At 50.6% G+C, this 22,666-nt stretch overlaps 1 protein-coding gene across 1 annotated transcript; it reads right to left on the bottom strand.

Moving 5' to 3' along the window:
* Positions 1-876: 876 nt before the first annotated feature.
* On the bottom strand, positions 877-18,613 carry LAT2 (linker for activation of T cells family member 2). The gene is made up of 13 exons (XM_064467905.1): positions 18,450-18,613; positions 13,079-13,184; positions 12,273-12,312; positions 10,708-10,751; positions 9,795-9,849; positions 9,224-9,264; positions 8,588-8,626; positions 7,976-8,006; positions 7,780-7,835; positions 5,897-5,962; positions 5,027-5,095; positions 4,087-4,177; positions 877-1,717 (listed from the first exon to the last, which is right to left on the bottom strand). The coding sequence occupies exons 2-13, from the start codon at positions 13,164-13,166 to the stop codon at positions 1,699-1,701; spliced, it is 639 nt and encodes a 212-aa protein (XP_064323975.1). The 5' UTR covers positions 13,167-13,184; positions 18,450-18,613; the 3' UTR covers positions 877-1,698.
* Positions 18,614-22,666: the final 4,053 nt, after the last annotated feature.

Here is a 22,666-nt window from a genome sequence, read left to right as displayed (position 1 = left end):
TTATGAGATGACTCACCGGTAGGTATAACATCACTGCATGACACTGAGAACGGCGCTCACCCTTTCCCTCCAGCAAAAAATGCACGGTCTGCAGCGCTTCATGGGAAGTGGGAGCTTCTTCAGGTGCTGAGTTAGACACCAGGTGACAGCTTCATGGCCCTGCGAGGGCTGGTAACAAAGGCATCTCCTCGTTGCCTTGCCTGTCTGTGAGCCTGTCCAGAGCGAGCCCAGGCTGTGGCTGTCACCATGTCTGCTCCGGGCTCACTGGGACACTGACATCCCCCGCCCATGCAAACTTTTTGCAGAGTATTTAAACATCAGGAAACCAGAGGGTGTGAGTAGAAGCTAGGCTGGGGTAAGCAGAAAACCAGGCTGTAGCTGACCGTGTGTGTGTACATCCTTGAAGCACACTAGATTTTCTCCATTGTAAAAGTCCTGTGGAAGCAGGAACAAATGCATTTGTAGGAGCTAAAGCAAATCTTCTCCTAAGCCTCACCCCAAACCACCCACTGTTTCAGCTACACGATCAGTGGCCACCCATGGTCTCAGCGATTCTGCTAAAAATACAGCCGAGTCATTTGCAGGAGGAAGCACCTGACATCCCCCTCTCCCGCTCCAGGGCTCGCTCGCCCTTAGCGCCACTTCTCTGCTCAATGTCAGCAGTCCTGCAGACATGAGTATGGGCTGCATCTCTTCTTGACACAGTCTTCTGAACTGATTTTGAGGAAGAAGGCTTTAGGGAGCTACATTTTCTCCCCATCAGATCCCGCGCACCATTCCCTGTCATCTCACGTGCTCCCATCTCGGTCTGTCTCACCCAGCCACGCAAAGACAGTGTCTGCATCATAGTAAACCATAATAAAACACCAGTTTTCTTTGGAGGCTTTTCAATTTTAATAAATAACTGGTACAACAGTGCCAAATCTGTGCATCAGGGCCCAAGAGACGAGGGTTACGTTTCAGGGTTGATGTGTCCTATAGCACTACTGACAGACCGATCCGGTTTCTGAGGCTGGCAGCTGTGCCTTGGACCTTCTCAGTTGTGGCGGGGTCTTTGTATCGTTATAAAAGGCATACCGAAACTCAAGGAAAACTGCCACAGACAGATACTGTGAACTACAAGCTCTGGATAAGGTGGGGATTTAATCCTCTTTAGTCTTTACCTTTTGTGAACAGATTGGTATCTCATTTAGTTCCAGAGAACCACTGCTGTTGTAAAAGCAACATCTGCCTTGCCAGTTCCTCTCTTGTAGGAAACCACTTCTGCAGGAGAGCACAGGAACTAAATCAGAACGTAATCCCTATGTCTTAATACCATCATGCATGAGTCACTCTGACAAATTAAGTAGCTGGCTACATTACTGCTCAGCAATTTAAAGATTCATTTCAGGCTTGACAAGAGAAAGCATTGCACGGACTGGCCATCCTCCCTCAAGTAGACGTGCAGGGGACTGAGACGGGAGAAGGAGCTCTTGGCTTGCTCGTGGTCACTGCTGGGCAGAGTGCTTCCTCCAGTTGCAGGTTTGCAGTTGGACTTCTGTGGGACTTCAAGCAGAGCATTTCTTCCTTTCAGTGGAAGCCCTTCTATGTCATCTTGGGCACAATTTGGAGAAGAGGTTTCACTGAGGGATTGAAATTTCCCCTCTCCCTGTGTGCATGCTCGCTGGGTGCGCTCTCACAGCTCAGCACAGGACTTCTTCAGACTTTATGTAGAATACTTGAAAAAAGAGGAGAAAAAACAGTGAGTCCACTGACTGCTTTCAAGTTCTTAACTCTGCTGCCTGTTACATTTTTTCTCCAGGGACAAGGGGTGAGGTACACTACAAAATGTCCACATCTAAGCAGAAGCCCCAGTTGTGCTCTGGATGATAACCAGAACAGAGGACACAGCAGTGCCAGGAGCCCAAATTCTCTCACCCTCAGTGGAGAGCTTGTGCTGGCATTTGATGGTTAGACATGGGGATTTTATAGCATTACTCTGCTAGCAAAGGCTATAACAGAGGTAGCATTATAATGGCAAAAATTGTATTGGCCATTTTAGTTTACTTACGGAGCTGCCAGAAGCTATTCACACGTACAGCCATGATAGCGTTTTGCTAGGGCTAACAACTAGCAGTTTTCCCAGGACAGCTATTCCTCCCTCTTCTACCTCCCCAGCATCATTTATCACTTTGGGGGGTGGATTTAGGGTAGCCCCTGTGCTGCTTTGATCATTGCTCTCCACTAAATCAGGTGTGCTCATTACAGCAGCTTTGCTAAACGTTTTGGGCACCTGTTGGCCCTGACTGTTCCTCTCACAGCCCTGAAGGCTGGGGGCACCCTCCCCATTACAAACAGCAAACAGAGCAGTCCGGTGTGCCCGGGAAAAGCAGGGCCATGCTGTGACCAATGCAGAAATGTAATCCTCCTCCTCCTCCTTAAAACTTTCCTGTGGAAAAGGAATACAGGCAGAATTGCTTGTAAGAGCTATCATTATAGCACTTTTCATTTTTTCATGGATAATCTGACTTCCTTCCTCCAGATGCTTAGCCAACATGATGCCTGGCTACTCCATAAACACCTTCCAAAAAGAAATTCCTCTGTAAGAAAGCACGTTTCTCTGCAACACATCTGAAATAGTCCAATTTTATGATATTCTCTTGCTTTGCTCCAGCTCAAACAGAGATGCCTGGCAGCGAGGTACTGCTGCGGCAGGTTTTTCGGGCCGGGGTTCCCGTGCTCAGCCGCATCCCAGCAAAGGCTGGTGTTGGCCCGTGGGGAGCAGTGGGTGTCTGCGGGCAGGGGAAGACGTGCTCACCAGGCTGAGCTGGATTTGCTGTCGGTCAGACCACGTGCACGTGCTGTTGGGAAACGATGTGCGTGCTATGAGTGACACATGCTGAATCCTTGACCAAAAAGCACAGCCTGCCTTTGGTGCGGCTTCCCCTCCTGCACAGTCTTTGTGAGTAAGAGCTAACGCTGCTGGGACGGGCTGCTGAAGTTCAAAGCAAATGCTATAATGTGGAGAATAGGGTGACGGTGCTTTGCATGGCAGGGGCAAATCATAAATACTTTGCACGGCTTCAGAAAGATCCGCTTTTGGGGGCTGCCCACTGCTGGTGCCAGCAGTTTGGGGATTGTAAAACCCTGTAACTGGAGCTGCCAGCACGTGGCATAAAGATGATCCTGCTGGGTCTCTGCAGGTGCTCAGAGAGTAAAACCCGACAAGGAGAGCAATACTGGTCCCAGTCCCTCCCCCAGCTGGATTCCTAATCTAGTCTGGAAGCTGGGTGACCAGCACTACATGCTCTAATCAGCATATAAAGACACCACAGATCTATACATTAGCACAGCAGTGGTTTATTTTCCTCCTTCCCTTTCTCAGCAATCCACCTACACTCGTCTGCCAAGAACTCAGCCAGTGCTTGCTGTGAGCTCTCTGCAAAGCCTCCGAGAGCCCATTTTGAGCCGGAACACCTAATGCAGAACCTGTCCCTGTGTTTGGTGTATCTGGGGCTACTTTTCCTCTGCACATTACCATGAATTTACTGAGACTGTGTTATATCACCCACTCATTCAGTGCAATGCCATTTTCCTGCAGCTCTCCGCGGACAGTTGTTACTTTAATTGCCTTGAGTAATTCTTTATCATCAGCATCAGGTTGCTGCTGATAATGGGGCAGGATATGCGGTCGGAGCAGAGCAGGCAGGGCTCAGCTGAGCCCAGGGAATCCCTTATGCTGCTCAGCCTCCGAGCTGCACAGACCAGACGGGTTTTGGGGGTTCCTGCCTGCGGCACGTGGCAGCGCTGCATGAAGCTGCTGTGAAACGGTTTTGAGTTCCTGTTGGAGGAGGGCAGTGCTGGGGCTGGGACACAGACCTTGACAAATTTGTCTCCCTGGTCGGGGTTAAGTCAGCTCGGCATCAGCCAGAGACACGGTACGGCACAGAGCAGGCTGCCCCTGCTCCCTGCACTGCCCGCATGGGCTGCTGGGCACCGGCTGGCCCCACCAGCAAGGGGCAAAGCTCCAGCTGAGTTCTCTTTGGCATAAACACAATAAACCTCCCATCTCTAAATAAATGCCTCAACCATTTGCTCTCTTTTTACCTTTTATTTGACAGAGGGGCAGGGCCTGATGCAGGGGCCGTGTTGACATAGTCTGGCTCATCATCCGGGCTTTCCATCTGCAGAGCTGCAACTGAGGATGGGAAACCCTGATCAGTAAGCGCGTTGATCTAAAACCACATAGACACGCTGTGTGTCCTGTCAGTATTTAGCCTCCGGTACCAACAGGTTTTTGTGCCTGGGCCAAGAAACCTCAGATCACAGTGTCAAGGTCTCCTTGAAGGGGGTTCAGAACGGTCATAGGAAATTTGCAAATGCTCTGCAAACAGTGAGCATGGACAGCTTTTCAGAGGCAAGAGAGAATGACTTAGATTTAATCTAGAGAGTGCGCAAACAGGATAACAAGAATCAGTTTGCTTAGGCAGCTTCCACACCAGAGACAGAAAGCTCTTAAATATATATGTATACATGCACCACTATCTCCCAGGCCAGACTACCCCCAACACTGCACAGGAAGCCACACGTTAGGTTAAGCTAACTTTTAAAGAGCAGTTTAAGAAATGTGCACCCCCGATTGCTGCAGGAAAGTCATGGGCCGACCCGCTGGATGCGTGTTTCTTTGTCAGAGGGGATTACAAGGCTGAGCTTGCACCAGGGCAACTTGAAAACAAGAGAGGATAGAATGACACGAAGAGTGACATTCTTCTGCAGCATCCTGTGGTCAGGGTTTAGGGACGGCCACCTGCACCGTGGCCTTTTGTGGACAAGAAACACGTGTCCCATCATAGCAACATGAAATTACAAGTGGGCGTAGCAATTTGGACGTTGCCTTAGACATTTATCATGGACGACTGGGGAAAAAATAACTCGAGATGGGGGTGATGGCTGCGTTGCCCTGAGCACGGTCTGCACCGGTTTAGTGCGACAGGCACCCTGCCCATGAGCCCCATCCCTAAATAGTAAACAGTTACAGAGAACATACCTTCTGCTTGCTGGAGGTTCCATATGTGTATCGCCGCGCTGTTCTCATAGTCTACAGCATCATCTGTGACTAAGAAGAGTTTGTACGGGATGACGATGAACAGCAAGTGGACTAAAACTGGATGTTTGTGAAACAGCCCCCCCAGCCACAGCTCCCCGACTGCCCCTTGCATGTGAGTGAGTTTCCAGTCGGGCGGCTGCCATCCTGCCGCAGGTCGGCTGATGCTGCCTCATTGCTTTTCCAGCCCTGACCACGCGCCTGGATAGCTGCGGGCGCAGACGGGGATCAGGCTGGTCCCTGCTGCTCCCGCCTCCTCTAATCGCCCCGTGCAAAGCCAGGAGCAGGCTCTAGCAGTGCAGAAAGCATTGTGCTAATTTCCTGAAGGAAACCAGCTTGACTTCCTATTTTGATTGCAACATCCCAGGACAGAAGCTGGAAGCCCTTAAGCAGACTCTGTGGTGCAGTGCCATCCTCCAGCAGCTCTCTGGCTGCAGCCTTCTTGGGCCGGACGTGGTAAGAAACCTGAGCTGGGGGCTAGAACCATGGTCAGTCTTGGCTGACGACACTGAAAGACCTAGAGAAGCATTGAAGAACCCAAGGCTCCTGAATTGCTGCAGAGATCTCCTAAACAAAGGGATCAGCTCGGAGGTGAGCTCTTGGCCAGTAAGGTATCACCGTGTGCGTTTTGCTGCAGAAAGGGGGAACGTTCCAGGTCTGCTCTGTGCCTCAGCTCTGCCAGCACTGAGCTGATAGGAAGAGCTGAGCCTGCGAACGAGGGGGTTTTCCCTCGGCTGAGCGGGTCGCCCTCCCTCTCTGTGCTTCCAGATACCCTTGTACAGCACACAAAAGCCACGACAGCAACACACCTACCTGGATCGGAGCTGTGAGGTGTTCCAATGATGACGTTTTGATAGGAATGGGAATCCTCTTCTTTCTCTGGCAGAGAGAAGAGAGAGGGGGGAAAAGGGCTTAAGGAAGCACAGGTGACCTGGGAAGATCCCTCAGCACCTGTAGGAGAGGGCTGTTTCCCACAACAAAATGCACATTAGCTAAAAAATTGTTAGTCTTCCTGCCAGCCTGCACCAACCCGAGGCCAGGGCATCCCCAGCACAGCTGCAGGGGGCGATTGCTGCCCCGTGGGAGCACCATCACCTCCGATGCTGTCTGCCACATCCCTTCCAAGCCACCAACTGTGACTTTCCTTAGGATAGGGATAAAACCCAATAAGCGTAATTACTACCCTATCAGCAGCCGCTAAGGTGAACAGGGAGAGGGCCGGCTCCAGCAAGGGGTGAGTCCCCAGGCACCCTGCCCAGGGTAGCCGTTGGGAGGGGGTATTCCTTCCCAGTGAGCATTAAGCTTTTGACTGCGGTGTCTTCTTGGGCTTATTCTCAGTTTCTGGGAAGGAACTGAGCCCCATTCCAAGCACACCATCTGTCTGAGCCCAGTATGCAAACCTATTAATATCTAGAACCAAAACCTGCTTAAAAGAATTTTTAACCCCCCCGCAAGCTCTTTGTTCTGTTGCTGGTTATTTCAGCTCTCTGGACAGGCCTGTGAGTGGCTGAAGCATGTGAGTCCCTACGCTGCTAACCTCAAAACCTGCATCCACTGGTACTGAAAGCACTGCTGACACCCAACAGTTGGTGTGGTCACAGCACCTAAGCTGGAAATGTTTGCAGACAGCGTAAGCACCGCTGCTGCCCACACCACGACCCTCTGTGCTTCTCCAAAGCTGAAGGGGAGAAGCACCGAGCCCAGCGGGTCGATGGGCTCAGCCAGGACAGGCAGTCCCGGCACCGGCGAGGGCTTTGCTGCCCACACCCACGGCGGGCAGGAGCGGGGAGCGCTAGCCAAGCGAGCTGCTCGGAGCAGCTCCGCAACAGCTGCACACTGACACTGCCTCTAGGTCATCCTCAGCCGCTGAAAAAGTATTAAAACTAGTAGGGGATACAAAAACATTAATGCTAATACATTCAGGTTTCTCTTTCTCCCTTTTTTAAATAACTTAAAATTTGTTGGTAAACAAGATATTTTTTCTTTTTTTTTTTTTATATATTTTTTTCTCCCTCCATTCTTTTTAAATAAAAAGTAGGATTCATGTTTTGAAATTAATTTTAGAGAAAAAGAGATTGATGCCTGAGTCAGTGCATAAAAATGCCGAGTACCCAGGGAGGTAAAAACGTTTCCTAGATGCAATACTTGCCTTGAAAAGACACATTTGAATGGAGCAGTGCGTTTCATCCCACCTTCATTCATTAGCCTCATAAACCAAGCATACAAAATATTTGATAGCCTCCCTTTGGCAAAAAACTTCTGGATGAGGACATGCCCTTTCCTGCGTGTCTGGGCAGGACCCTGTGGAGCTGCAACCTCTGCTCACCCAAACCAGACCAAGCTACAACCAGGAAAATGGCCTCGTTACCCCAAACGCTCCTGCAGCGATGGATAATTTGCTGCTGCCAAGAGACAAAACAGGGTGAGAAGCGTTTTGTGCAATCAGAGCCACGGATGCATTTGGGCCATCCTGTTTACAACCAACGGATGGGCTGATCGGGTCTTGAGCATCCCTCGCGCCCCATGGCTTGACTACACCCCTTAACGGAAGTGTCTCCTGGACCCACGCTTGCTTCAGGCCTTACTGCAGTAACGCACACACCTAGGTGAGAAAAGTCTCACGGGCTCCCTGGAGCCACGGGGCAGCGGGCTGGTGGCTGGAGAAGCAACCTATCTTGCTCACGTGGAGACCTTACCGTTGGGTGGTGTGAAGAACCGAGCACAGTTGTAGTAATCCAGAGACATGGGCTCCCTGTAAGGAGGGGCACCGTTAGCTCCTCCTGCCCGGGGCAGCCCACGGCCCCCCCAGCCGGAGCTACAAGAGCCAGGAGTGAGCGATGATGCTGGGACCCGTGCGGCGCCGCTCGGTTGCGCCGGTGGGCAGCTACTTACACGTAGGCAGCGTCCCCTTGCAGGCAGTCCTCTGCAGGCACAAAGGGTTTGCTGTCACCACACCACGCCGTTGCATAAACGCAAACCGCCGTCCCAAAGCACAGCTGGACAAATTGCTCAAGCGCAGCTATGGCAGATGTCCCCAGCAGCCAGAAAGCCCCGGCACGGCCCCAAAGCCCATCCACAAGCAGAGCTGGGAGGCTGGAGCAGGGGGAGGCAGCCCCAATCCACCCCAGGCCCTGAGAAAACCAGGGCTCACCACTTCTCATGGGCAGATCCTGCCAGCTGGCAGGGAGATCGGGAATATCCTCCCGCATTTGGGAGAGGAAAGCACAGCTCGATGCGCCAATAATCCTCTCAGGGCAAGCACCAGCTCACACTGCTCTGGGAGGGAGTGGGGGGCTCATGAGCATCCTGTCCCCCTCTGCTCTGACCGTTAATCAGATCAGTGCGTGACTTATAAAGCAATCACTAAATTAACCAAGCCAGAGCTCTGCCAGCTGCCGCGCCGGCTGCCTGCATGCTCCCTGCCGGCTCTCATCCCTCATAACCACTCATCGCCTCGGCAGCCTTCCCTCCCCACACTTCCAGACATGCGGCTGCAGCATTTACCTGTCAGGAAATTTTGATACCTGAAGCTGGTCCTGCTCCCTGGAGAAAAACAGAGGGGCACATTACGTTCGGGCTCAGGTTGAGCGATGGGAACCATTCGATGATGGAGCCACCGAGCGTTGCGGCACCAGCAGCTCTGACGCCGCTCAGCTCCTTGCTCCGGGCTGGGGGACACAGCTGCAAGGTTGGACACCCCAGGGTGGAGGTTTTGGGACAGCCAGGGGTGATATTTTAAATAATCTGACCCTGGGGCTCTAACCAGGACTGGTCAGCCGTAGCAGGATGAGGACTGGATTTTAAACTCAGACCCAGGCTAGTTCTTATTAAGTGTCACGGTGCAGACCAGCCACAAGCGTCACGGGCAGGTGCTAATAACAGCAGTTAATTTTATAATCACCCAGCTTGTTTCCAGGATAAACCGCCCCTCCATGCCCTGCCTGGGGTCCAGCAGTGAGTAACCAGCCTCTCGGAGGCTTTGTCTTCCCAAAACTGGTGGGAGCTCCCAGCCGGTACCTACACAAATGAGCTGATATTTGCAACATCCCCATTTATGAATTTTGCAGTAGGTGCTTCCCCCGCAGCCGCGGGGGATGGGGAGAGCATCGAACCGGTGCCCGTCCTGGGGGAGATGCTCACCGTATCCGCAGTGGGAGGCGCCAAGCTCCTTGGTGGTTTTCCTGAAAGAGAGAAAAGGAAGCTAAAATCCCAGGTCCGAGCAAACCATACCAGGGGTTACAAACCACAGCAATGACTAAGCCAGAAGGGCCATCTGTGAAACCTCCTTGCGAGGTTTAACAGGGCACACAAGAAGAGTTTGGGGTCAAATCCCACTATGTCTGAATATTGCAGCAGAGGTATCGCGGCCATGTAGTTTTTGGGGTTTTGGTGGTGGGGAGAATGGGATTTCTTGTGTCAAACTGCTTATAAGCAGAGAATGGTGGGGTTTGTTTCATGATGTACGTATTATGTACAAACACAGCTCATTTGCTTGGGTTCAATTTAAGCGGTTGCCAGTAGAATGTAGTCAGACTGAAGAAAATCCAGAAAAGGTCTAAACCCGCTGTTGACCATCAATAGATCAAGTATAGCCCAAGCCACATGTATAGGGTCCAGGACCCAACCCCAAATCCTGAACCTTCACTATGTTGGGTGAAGTTCACCCAGCCTTGGCTCTATAGTTATGTTTAGGTTTGGTTTCTTTACCTACCTTACTCCTGGGAAGTTTTCATGTTCCTTAATTTGTTCCAGCCTTCGGGTTGTAGCTAGCAGCAAGAACAAAATGAGACGTTAATTATTATGGCAGCAGCAGATATTTCAATGAGCACAAAGCATCCAACAGAGAGGATTCCCCAGTACTGGCAAGCATTTTTCTAATGCATCCCAAAACAGCTTCCAAATCGTTCCTTGAAAGTACATGGTGGCCAAAATGGAAAACAAACAGAAAAAGCTGGTGTCTGTGCAGACCGCAGAGCTACCAAACACACATCGGAGGAAGCTACAATGCCGACCACTGCCTTGTTGCCCATTCCCCCCAGACCCTCTTGATTTCGGGGTCTTTTCCACGCTCAGCACCAGTAGGTCATAAGTTTTTGTCAGGCTGGGCTTGTAGCAAAGTCTCGTAGCGGGTTTGTGGGGCTCAGACTCAGCAAGGCCGCAGGGAAAGGAGCAGCCCCACAGAGCCGTCTGCAGGCAGTGACATTTAATACAGACCCTGTCAGCAGCTCGTTTCAGGATAAAAATCAAAAGGTCAGCACCTAACCCAGCTTGCTGCAGGAAGCAGTAAGGGGGTGATGATAAATGAGTCACTCCTATCAATTTGGGTTCACCCACACTGTTGTTTTCACAGGGCAAACAGGGCAGTTTGAAGAGCCCAAGTTAATAAGGGGTTGCATTTCGATGACATTGCTTTGGTGATTTATTTTCAATGCGAAGGGAGATTTTTTCCTAGAGCTCAGAATTTGCATCACTAGAGCCATTTAAGGTGGCTTTGACAATGTCAGTCTAATATAATTTCACCGCCTGGCTTCAAAGTGACCCTTTTATTTTTACTTTCCTCCTGTTCTGTGCATGCAGGACCCCCACCCCGCAATGCAGCAGCCCTGGGCAACATTCATACTCACTGGAATGGGATCGGATCACCTCAAATGTCTGCTGGCTTTCAAGCCTGGAAAAAACGGAGGTACAGCCTCAGCTGAGTTTTGGGGTCTATGACAAGGAAAATAGATGCGAGAGACCTCCCTGTTTGCTGAGCAGAGGGAAGGGCAGGACCCACACGAGCTGGGAGCAGCTTCCCAGAACCCTTTTTGACCCTTTAAAGTCAAGATGTGCTTATGGGCCATTGGCAGAGCAGCCAACATCAGCTAAGGGAAGGACCCGGGGGTGAGGAAAACATCATTTAGGATAATTCCTACTGGGACACTTTTTGCACCAGTTAAGGCCAGAAGAGCATTTTCGCCCACAAAAACTGGGTGTTCACTTGTGAAATGGCTTCAAACCTCACTGCTTCACCTCCACTGCTGTCCCTGCCCCTCCCAACATCCCTTAACATCAACCTGAAAAAAATAGCATACATGACCAATAATAAAAATAACATACATGCCCAATAACCTCTCTACTTTTTAATTAACAGAAGACGTGCTCTTCAGAGCACAAGAGGCTTCAGTGGCTCTTCAACCACGGGTGCATACAGGCACCTATTAACTCTGATTTTGGGACCCTGAAAGTGTCCCTTTCCCCCCCTCCTTTCACTCGCGTCACCCCACCATCCCAAGGTGGCATTCACAGCACAGGGCTGGCGGGCAGACGAGGTGTCAGGCAAAGGGCCTCACTGCAAACCCTGCAAATATACAGAGTTAAACAACTTTGCTTGCAAAAAGCCCTGACTAACCCAGAAAAAGATCTCTCAAAAGAGCACACGTCTTTAAATAGAGCACACAATACCACGAGTCTGAAGTCAAACCACCTAATCCAAGTATAAATTTCAAGAACTCAGACGATTCAGTACGAGCCCGCAGGGGACAGTGCCTGCACTGGCTTTTCCATCGGCCTCCGATGGACCACACCGAAGCCCTTCCCCTGGTCCTGGGCAAGCGGGGCAGAAGCAAACACCCCAACTCCACGGAGGCCTTCGCAGAGCCCCTTTGCACCACATTTACTCCTATATCAAAGGTTACAAGCCAGCTTTTTTTTTTTCTTTATATCATTTAGCTGTGGTTTGTCTGTTGCTGAAGGAAATAAGGGGGTGTGCATGTGTGTACATGTGCATTTCCTTCATTGCTTATGCTGTAGGTCGGTGGTTGCTCTGGCACAGGGTCCCGCCAGCACCAGCCAAGGGCAGGGTCTTGTTTATGAAGTGACCAACCTCTCTGTCTCATCTCAGGGTGCAACGGGACAGGATAAGGACTTGGCCTTCCAATTCTCCCAGACCTTTTTCCAACTAGGTAATGACTCACAGGCATCACGGTCAGAGCTTCAGTTTCATTTTGGATTATTCTTTGTAAAGGCATAATCCCTTCAGCAGCGCCCGGGCTGGGGCACACCGCCCTGCACGCCCCATTCTGGGATTATTTTATTTTATATAAATCCAGATTTCAGCTGTGAGGCACGGAGCGGATCTGGCTCCGGCCAGGGTCTCACCCCAGGTGAGCTGTTTGGGGGAGAAGCGCGACTGTGAAAGGCAACTTACTGGCTGCTTCGCTCGTTCGGCTGCTTCTCTCGCTTGGTAGCTGGAAGGCAGGGGAAATAAAAAAGCTCTTAGGAAAGGATGATTTGGGAGCTAAAGATCAGAAAAATAATAAAACACGTTCACAAAACTTCTTCAGTCGGGAGCACGAGAGAACAGCGGAGGCAATGAGCAGCAGTTGCAAAAGGGTTTTGATTTAGTTTTTTAAACCATGTCTAAAGCGTAGTGTTTATCTCAGGCGCCACAAAGCAAGCAAGCAAGCAATTCCCATCCCCAAAACCCTACCTTGCAGCCTCTCCCAGTAAAACCCACCCAGCACTGAGAGGTGGGCTCAAACCCCCTGCCCGGGTGGGTGCTCACCTCCGCCTTTGTATTTAATGTATATACGAATACATCCCCCAGCCTGCCCTTTCGTGCCTGCCCTCCTCCTGCCCGTCTGCCCCCGCAGGATTTGTGCACCTGGATACGGTCCTCCCATGTGGGGTGTCCCAAAGCCACCAACGACAGTGCCCATGGAGAAGGGTCTGCAGCCCACGGCGTTGCACCCACCCACCCAGGGAAGGGGTGCTGCAGGGTCAGGGGGTCCGTCCTTCCCCTCCAGCTGCTCTCTGGCCACCAGCAGAGACCCTTCCCAGCTCAAGCTGCTGGGAGCATCCCTGCGGGGGCAAAGCACCCTGAGCCAGGACGTGGCTGAGCAGGACCAAACCCGCCCAGAGGGGACACCCCAAAAGGAAAGGGTCTGCCCGGCGTGACCCCCAGCCCAACCCGGGGCCAGGGGCAGGACCCTGGCGCACATGGCAGCGCCTTACCGGAGTGCTGGCACTTGACGCAGAGGCTGACGGCGGCCCCGAGCAGCATCAGCACAGCAGCCGCCCACAGCAGCTCCAGCTGCGCCATGGCCCGGCCACGTCCAGCCTGAAACAGCAGTGAGAGGAACCCTGTGAGCACCAGGGGCACGCGAGGCTGCGCGGCCGCCGCTCGGAGAGCTCCCACCCCCTCAGAGCGCCCCAAAGACACCCTCAAAGAGCTGGGTGTTTCTAAGGCTGCAGAAGAGACTTCAGGGTGATATTCCCATGGGGTGACAGAGGCAATGCCCTTCCCCGTGCTGCTCCAGCCCGACCTGAGCTCACCCCAGAGCCATTTCACCACAAGGAAGGAGAAGTTGTTCACGGGGTTTCCCTTGGGACGCTGGCATGAAGAGGAAAAACCCGCTTGGATTTACTCATTCCCAATCCCATAACCCACGTTGGCATCATAAAAGATTGTCAGCAGATACTATTTTTAACTGTCTAGAAAAGAGGGCGAAAAGGGAGGCACTTGGAAATATTCAGAGCTGCCAAGACCTTTGTACAAGGCACCCTAGCTATTTCCCTGCAGCACAGAATTACTTTAAATGTGAATTTCCCCACACTTTTTCCTGCGTTGAGCTGGCTCAGACACCATCTCTTCCCCTCCTTTCCATGACAGGCTCTTCCACAAACACCAGCTAACATTTTGTAATAATCAGCATGATTTGGCTTCAATTTCTTCCTTTAAAATACAAAACATCCTATAAATATCACAGAAAACAGCCTGCTGGGACTGGGACAGATCGTTTAGCCCATTCCTATTCCCCGGGGCCAGATTTTCTTTACTTACAGATTATTTTAATTTATTTTTGGTTTTAATAAACAACTTCTTTGGCCCCTAGGGATGGAGACACTTCAACTTGCCAAAGGCCAGTCCATCATTGCTCTGCCTGGTAGGAAGCTTTCGTACTGCCTAACTTGAATCTCCTTATAACAAATGAAGCCCACATTGTATTGGTATAGACACTGTGGATGAGGGGAGAAAAAGATATATATAGGGGGAAATAACTAAGTATAAAAACAATAAATAATTAAATAAATTTTAAAATACCAATAACAGACAATAGAAAACAGCAGCTCGATTCTGCCCTGCTCAGCACCTTCTGCTTCCGCTTGCGTAAAGCAGAATAAATAACATTTCTCTGCCCAGACTGCAAGCCGCACCGACAGCCCATGCATGCAGGAGAGAACCCAGAGAGCTCCTTGCAGCAGGCGAGCCGCTCGGTGCCGAGCAATCATCCCCCTGCCCGTGCGGCCGAGGATGCTGGCGGTAGGTTGGTGGTTCGGTTCGGCATTGGAGTCCCAGTCCTGCGCCAGCATCCTAATTACCAGGGCACGATGTAAATGATTGTGGGGCAGGGGAAGGGAAGGAAAGACACAGCCCCCCATTTTTGCTCCAGCAGCCCCTCAGGCACAGCGCCAGGACGCAGCGATCGCTGCCGGGCGGGATGGGCTCCCTGGGGTTTGGTGCCAGCCTCCGCGCAGCGGTGCCCGAGCACGGTCTGACTGCCCGGAGGCCCCTACATCAAGCAGAATGGCGAACTGGCTTTGAGACCATCCTCCCTGCTTGTGAGGAAACTGGGTTTATCTCCACGCTCTTCAAGGTCGTGTAGACTCGCAAGGCCGTGGCAGCTCCCAGCGCTCGCTCCACCGTGGCTTTGCTCTTTAGAGACCCCCCAGGGGCCTTGTCGGGCAAAGTTTCTCACAGCAATTTCTGAAGAAGCTGGAGTGAGTCGTTTTAAACTAATGGTGTGCCCAGCAGCCACCCTGAAGGTGCAGGACCGGCAGCCAGGATGTCAGGGACTGAGCCTGGTCAGGACCGTGTGGTTTCTCACATCATTTTCTCGTGGCTCAGCATCTCCCCTGGAAACCATGAGCTGTGGGCCATCTCTAAAGCATCTGCAAGGGGCAGCTAAGGGAAGTTGGCCCAGTGCTGGTGACCAAAATTCATCACACAAAGGGCTGTAACATTGCTGATTTGTTTGTGGGGTTTTTTTGGTTATTGGGGTTTTTTCTTTTTCTCTCTCTTTTTTTTTTTTTAAGCAAAGCCCAGGCAGAGCTGAAGGCGCCCGACAGCGCTGACCTAGTTTAAACCATTGCAAAGCCGGCCGCCATCTCCCTTCTCGAGCCGGTTTAATTTCTGCAGTGGGGCAGTAACACCGCAAACCCAGGCTGCTGCCGAGCCCCTCACTCGACAGCAACACAAAAGGGGGTTATTCGCAGGGGCTGCTGAACAGGGCGCTGCGTGTCTGACCCCACCACGGCATCCCCCACGGCTACCAAGTCACAAGCACAACACCGGCCTGGCGGTTATTATTTATGTTCACTGAACACCCAAGTCCCTGGAAATCCTTTCTTTTGGTACAAAACCTCCTCTCGTAAGGAGCTGACGGGAGGAGGTGATGAACAGATTTATGACAAGCAGAAGGCTGGAGGCACTTACTCATGGCTGGCAGGATATAAATAAAATATTTGGAAGGCTGAACGTGCTTCCCTGCTCTGTGCCTTGGGGAGACGGCAAGGAGAATAAATAGGCTCAAGCCACAGAGGGCTGCGATGAGATCCAGATATATCAGAAGGATGCTCAGAGTAAATAACTTGCTGATCAGCCTTGCTTTCAAGATGCTGCATTCAAATGTGGGGAGAAAGGTTCCCATCTAGTTTCAGCTCTTCAGGAGTAAAATTCAGAGCAGCAAAATGCCCTGCTCTTTTTATACACTTCTCTGTTCCTTTATATGTTTTTTCCCCCCTTTTTCCACAGGCAGAAGTCTCTGCTCGCACGAGGAAGCCAGCATGGCCACGGCCGCGCCTCCGGCAGCAAGCGCAGCCCGAGCACCACGGCCCGCGAAATCCCCCGGGAGCAGCTGCTCCGAATAAATCCACCCAGGGAGAGTAACCCGCTGGAGCCTGGGTTAAGTCATGGTCTCTGCAGCCGGCACCTCTCCCGCGAAGGGGAAGCACGCCTTCCTGAACAGGGGCTGCTCTTTTCACGGCCTCGGATATTTTTAGCAATCCAAGAGACAAACATTTTTTATTTTTGTTTTTAAAAAAAAGGGAAGAATTAATGAACTTGCAAAAGATCGTCCAGTCTGTACGTGCCAGGTCTTGTCAGCCTGGTTGCTGGTGTGAAAGGTTTCCAGTCCTAAGTTATAGTGAGTCTCCAGTAACGGGGCTCGCTATGAACAGCCAAGGGAAGGGGAGGTTTTTTTTATCAGGGAAGACTGAAATGTCTCTCGCTTTTAAGTCTACTAAAGAGGAGAGACAGTCCGCGGACAGTCATTGTCAATCTGTCCGAGGGAGAAACACCAAAGTGAGAAAAGCTGTTTAAATTTAAATAAGACGACGCTGGCTTATAAAAGGAGTAGGTATAAGCTGGATACGCACAGGCTGGAAATAAAATTCCTAATGGATGGAAAGTCTGGAAGAACTTTCCAACTGTCGCAGAAGAGGCAAAAATCTAACTTAAAAACCCTTTACGAGTATAAAAACATCCTTAAACTTTTTGCTGAAAATCCAGGAGAGTGAGGAATGTGTTGATGTGGCATCGGCAAAAATGGCTGGTTTTCTGTAAGATCATTTCCGACGAAGTAATTTTAGCCCACTGCAGATGTCAAGTCCACCCCCCAAGTTCACACTGCAAGATAAAGACTGAAATTGCAGGTTTCTATCACGTGTTCATCCTATTTGTAAAAAAAAATGCCCAAAAGGTAAAATACAAAACAGTTTTCTCCTCTTCCCTCCAGAAAGTTTTGTGGTCTGCTCTAGTTTGCAATAAATTAAAACTAATTCCGACCAATTGGATGAGTCACCGGCATGAAATATAAAGCGGAGAGTTTATTTAAAACCTCGCCATATGAAATTTAGCACACGGACTTGTTGCACAGATGCAATATTCAGCTTGACTCAATGTCTCTAACATTTCTAAGAAAAGAAACACTACTTTCTGTTTGTCTACATTGCACAGATTGCCGCAGAAAGTCACGGCAATTTAGAAATTAAGAAGTCTCAGGCCAAGGAAGCTCCTGTGGTTGGAAGCACTTCAATGATCAGCACTGAGTCTCCAGAAAAAGCCCCTTGCCAGAGGTCTGCGCATCCCATTTCCTACCAGAAATGGGTACATTTTCTTAGGAAAGCTGCTGCAGTATAGATAAAGTCTGGCTTTGCACAGCTATTCAAGTAGACCACACTTTATATTATGCCAAGGAAGCAGTAGATGCATTTTAGTAGAACATGGGACAAGAGGGAAAATTGGAATTGATAAATCAACTTGAAGTTAGATTATCACTTTGTAAAATGCTTTAAAAAGACCACAGGTGGAAAATACGGTGCAAAATCCTAATCACAAGCAGCATGCCCGTGTAAGGAGCTAATTCACAGAAATATCCTGTATTCGTCCTTCACTTCCCCTGTTTCAGGCAGCGTCAAAGCCATGCAGCACCCTTTGCCACAGCTGCGGAGTCCAGGGGGACGCCACATTAGGAACTGCAGATATAGGCAACCCCTTTGTATCTAAGTACTCCTATTAAGTCCACAGCAATGAAAATGAGCCAATATCACACAAGATTATCCCACAATTATCCTGTTTTGCTAGAGTGCCTACCTCGCGGCCCAGATTACACTGAACATTGATCGCAAGAGAAAACCGATGCCAAGACAAAGCTCTTTCCATCTAGGATTAGCAATTTCAAGCACTTATAGGTAGTAAAAGAAATACATTCATATACATGATGCCATTCAGCCTTGAAACCGATGGAAAACCCAGAAAGTGTAGTTCAAGTCAGCTATTCCGTAGGATTGGGCTTTGGAGGGGCAAACCTCGTGGGCTGCAGCGGTCCCAGAAGCTGTAGGCAGGAGCCAGAAGCAGGGCTCAGTAGATACGGGACGAGGGCAGCTCAGCCTGAACCTTCCAGAACATTTTAGTAGATGCGAATGCAGAAATAATGTAATTTGAAAAAGCCCTGCTGCCATCAGCAGAGGGAGTGGGGAGATGTAAAGAATAGCATCATAAAACAGGCCGTCCAGGCTGTATGGGATTCAACTCCCTTCTCGGGTCCAGAGGGGTGTAAGCGCTGCTAGAAGAGATATTTGGTAATTTTCATACCGTGGAGCTTGTCAGGTGATGGCCATGAGCAGCAGCAAGGGGTAACATCCAGCACCTTGCTTTTCAGAGGGGTTTTACAGGGATGACCTTGAACCCTCTTTAAAAGGGTCACCGAGGTTGAGCCCGAGATCTCTGGTCTCACCGAAATCAGTGGGACACCCCACCTGCCCCAAAGCCTTCGCACAAACCCCACGCAGCCCCAGGCACCCGTCTCTCCCTCTCCCACCTTACCCACAGCCTCAGCCGCTCTCTCCCATCTGTCCCATCTCCTCCTGCAACTCACGGCCGCAGCCACCAATGCTGGAGCCGGTTCCGCCGGGGCTCGTTAGCCAGTTTCTGGTTTCCTGTCATCATCTGAATCACTAACCCCAACATCCGCCGCTCGGCCGGTCAGCCCCTCGCCAGCTCGCAAGAGGGACCCGCGGGCGGCGCTTGCACAAACTCACCCGGGGCAGCCTCTCGCAGGAGCGTTTCGGTTTATCTGCTGCAGGGAGAGGAAGAGACGTGGACGGTGAGGAACCACACGCGCCACCGAGGTCCCTTCCCAAGCAGCCCAAGAGTTTCAGATGGGGCTGGCGTCCCCCCAAAAAGCTCAAGTCTCCTTTTAGCAAAGAGCCTTTGCAGGATTTCACAGCGCACCCTGGAAGCGGCAGATGCTGCCTGGAAAACTCGGAGCAGATAAAGCAAATAGCGAGTCCTCTCTTAGTTTTTACAGCAAAGATGACATCAGGTCTCAAAGGCAGCAAACGACCTGCGGTCACCATTGCTAACGGCCAAACCTGGAGCACCTGACCGGAGCTGTAAGAATAAAACTATTTCTTATACTTCAGCGTTGGCAGTTTGCAGACATCAGACACAATTTCACTGTGCTCTTTAAAAAAAAGACTAGTAATTCCTTAAATTTTTTTTGTGCTTGAATAGAATAAGGAGGGTTTATGAGTAATGGGGAATTCACGTACTGGCTTAGAGCCCTGTTACAGTAAATGAAATATGTATCCTGCTCCAGGAATAGGGAAGTCTGCACGTGTACATAGCAGCCCCGTATAGTTGGAGCTACCAGAGAGTGCAACAGGCAGCCGGGCACATGCTTTACCACTGCAAATAGAACGACATTTCGTGCTGCCTCTCACTAAGACTCTATAACATCTCTCTTACATACAGCCATGTACGTTATCCAGTAAAGGGAAATTTTGTTATATTTAAATTAGGGCACTCTCAAGCTACCACAACCAGTCATCTACATCCATCTCTCCCCGAGAGAAGGTGGCTCTTCTACCATAAAAATGACAAAATAGCCAACTGTTTACAACCTTCGCAACCCTGGGATGGGAACTTTGCCATCAGTCTTTCAGAGGAAATGTTGCTTTGATAAGATAGTTAACAACTGTACGTGCAGATACATTTAGAATTTCTCTCTTCCAATTCTAACCTGAGGTGCAAAAGTCATTGCTTGCACGCACCTTTCCGAGCCATTCCCACACGAAATCTGGGTGCAGAAGCCTATCTAAATCCGTGCGTATAATCTGAACCAAAGACTAGAAGAGAGACCCAGCTTTGAACTGGTTATACGGTTTCTGGCTGGCCCCTGTATAAGGAATACTATATAATGTGAAATGTATGTCTGACTGCTAAAACAGTTGCTACAAAATTGGCATTTCTAGCAGAGGTCTTGGCTATGGAGTAGTTTATTAGGGGTTTTCTGGCAGTTTTTTTTACATATTTAAACCTAAACTGATAACAGAAGTTTTGCAGAGGAGTTCTTTATAACAGAACTGATGTTCTGAACATGCTGGAGACCATTACAGTTTGTCTTTTGTATCAGAAATCTCTTTCATTAGGAACAGCCGCTGCTAAAAAGGTACCTTGCATTTGCTTACAGGTTCTCTGATGGGTCCCACAGCTTCAGAGATGACTCACTGCCACGGTACGGACGTTAGCACAGTTGGCACGGGCTGTAGCAAAGGCACCTCGTGTTAGTCCCCCAGCTGCCTCCTGGGCTGACAGCGGCGACTGCTCAGCCTCTCTAGAACAGGTAGAAGCTGCTGCCATGCCCGCGGTGCAAAGCAGCCGGGTCAGCCCCAGTGCGTTACAACATGCCCTTTGAAGACATCAGTCTTTCTGAGAGGCCAACCACCGTGATGTCGAACTTTGATTAGAAGGTAATTACTGCAGTAACACACCCCGTTGTATAGCTACTACCTCCCTTCTTCGTATTTCTCCCGAGAAGGGCTGCATGTAGGGGTTTAGGATGAGAGCCCTCACTCCGAGCCCCTACTAACACAACCATGACCGAGCCCCCCGCCCCGACACACATGCAGTAACCCCTCAGACACCAAACCCAGCATGGGGTACCAGGCTCTGCCCTGTGCCTGCCCTCTCCCTCCTGCAACTCCCGTGCCTCGTCTAGACCTGCTGCTAGAAACCATTTCTGGTCTGACAAAAAGTCAAAGAGAGAGAAGCATCATGCTTCTAGCTACTGCAATAAATCATGTAAAAAGTCACACTACAACTCCACCCTCCCATACCCTTTTCAAAGATTACCCATTTCAGCTTGGTTTTGTTTTCCCCGCACAACAAGCACGCAGCACCTACTCCTTCAGCCAGTTTTAACAGCAAACCAAACCGTCTTTTTTTTTTTTTTTTTTCCTTTTAAAACATAGCTAACCAGCTGTAGAAATATCTGTTTGGGCCCAGAGAGATCATGAGACTCCATCTTCCACCCTCTCCAGCTCACCTCTTGAGGCTGGGAGGCTGAACGCCCTGGGGACCGGTTTACATCCTTTCAGGTAAAGGTGGGGTCTGCTCAAAGACCGGCTGGTTTTGCCTGAACCGGGGGCTATGACTAATGCTGATCAGAAACTCTCAGCAGACCAACGACTAGAAATCAATGCATCACGTAAACCCGACCTTTCTGCGGAAACACACCCAATGCTGCAAGTTTTGAGGAAAGGCTTCTGAGCAACTTTCCCCCGGAGCTCATAAGCTTTGCAAAGCGCCGCCCGCTTTGCAGGAGACCGGCTTTCAATCCCCTTCGCTTTGGGACCACAATAAGCACGTCTCATCCCAACAAAGTATGTGTTTCGCCAGATTTTCACCGCAGCTTTAGTGGAAGCCACAGCTCGGAGGAGAGCTTGTGGCGCGCCGGAGCGGCCCGGGAGCGCGCTTCCGTGCGGCCCGGGAGCGCGCCCCCCCCCGGCCGGAGCGGCGGGCGCGTTTCCCCGGCTCAAGGGGAGGCGCGGCCCCGGCTGCACGCCCCGCTGCAAACCCGACCTCGCCGGGCTGAAACCGAAAGCAGCTCCGTTACGGCTGGAGGTACGTGCTGCTACCACCCGGCGGACAGACAGCTCGCAGCCGGGACTTCTGGGTGCTTTACGAGAATTCGGCCGAGCAAGGTTTGCAAAGGCTAATCCTGCTAAAGCTTCTTCCCATTCTTACCCTGCTCACTTCGTCCTTGTAGACACCGTAATTCTTAAATTTGAACACAAAACCCGAGAAGGTTTGAATGCTTTTATTTGGGTTTTTTGTACAGCAATACAAATGATACCGATTCATTACAGTACAGATTTTGCAGGGGTTTATAGAGGTACTTAGTGATTTTTGGTTTATTTAAAAGAAAGAGGCAGATTTGGGAGCACGGTGACACGAACAAAACAATCTCGTAGTAAGAAGTAAATCCCCCCTGCGCTGAACACTAACCTGGCTGAAACCTACTGGGCGGAAAGCGGGTGGCAGCATTCCCAGCAATAACATACCCAAAACATCAACCCTGGGATACTCTAGAGCCTTTCACAAGAATTTCTGAGCTTACAGGTGAGCAGGTCGTTCCTGTAACAGCACCGAAGGCCCTTAAAGCCCTTGGATGCACTTTGCTGCAAAGGGGACAGAAACGAGGGAAGCTGATGTTAAAATTAGCCTGCCGTTGAGCAGGCACTGACACGTAACGCAGTCGCTGCAGCTATGGAAGAGGAAACCATAAAACGCTTTAGATTTAGTCACCCAAACAGCTACAGTACAACGAGGAACATGATCGTAGACCTAATAACAGCGACACCGCGCGCGCACCGTGACGCCGTGTGAGCACCCGGACCCCCTCTCCCGTTCCTTGCGCCGTTGGGGTTTCAGTGAGCGGACAGGGGCAGGAGCCAGCAAAGCTCCCCTGCCATCCCTAACGCGCAGGATCGGTGCAAGCCGCGCACCTGTAGCTTTGGTAGCACGTTTGTCCAGTTAGTCCAGGACATACAGCATCATCAGGATATTGCTGTTAGTGGTGAGCATCAGGCTTGAGAGTCAAGTGTCTGGCACTGAAGGGTTAAATCCTTTCAGAAAGCAAGGTCAAATAATATGATTACACAACTTTAAATACTTCTAATTGGTTGGTTTGATACCGCTCTAGTGAGGGGTATCACAAGTAACAGAATAAATTGCAGAGTATACAGACGCAATGTATG

Source organism: Phalacrocorax carbo, chromosome 17 (assembly GCF_963921805.1).
Source record: "Phalacrocorax carbo chromosome 17, bPhaCar2.1, whole genome shotgun sequence".
NCBI classification, from domain to species: domain Eukaryota; kingdom Metazoa; phylum Chordata; class Aves; order Suliformes; family Phalacrocoracidae; genus Phalacrocorax; species Phalacrocorax carbo.
The sequence above is the reverse complement of the archived record's forward strand: the minus strand, read 5'-3'. Positions and strand labels throughout refer to the sequence as shown.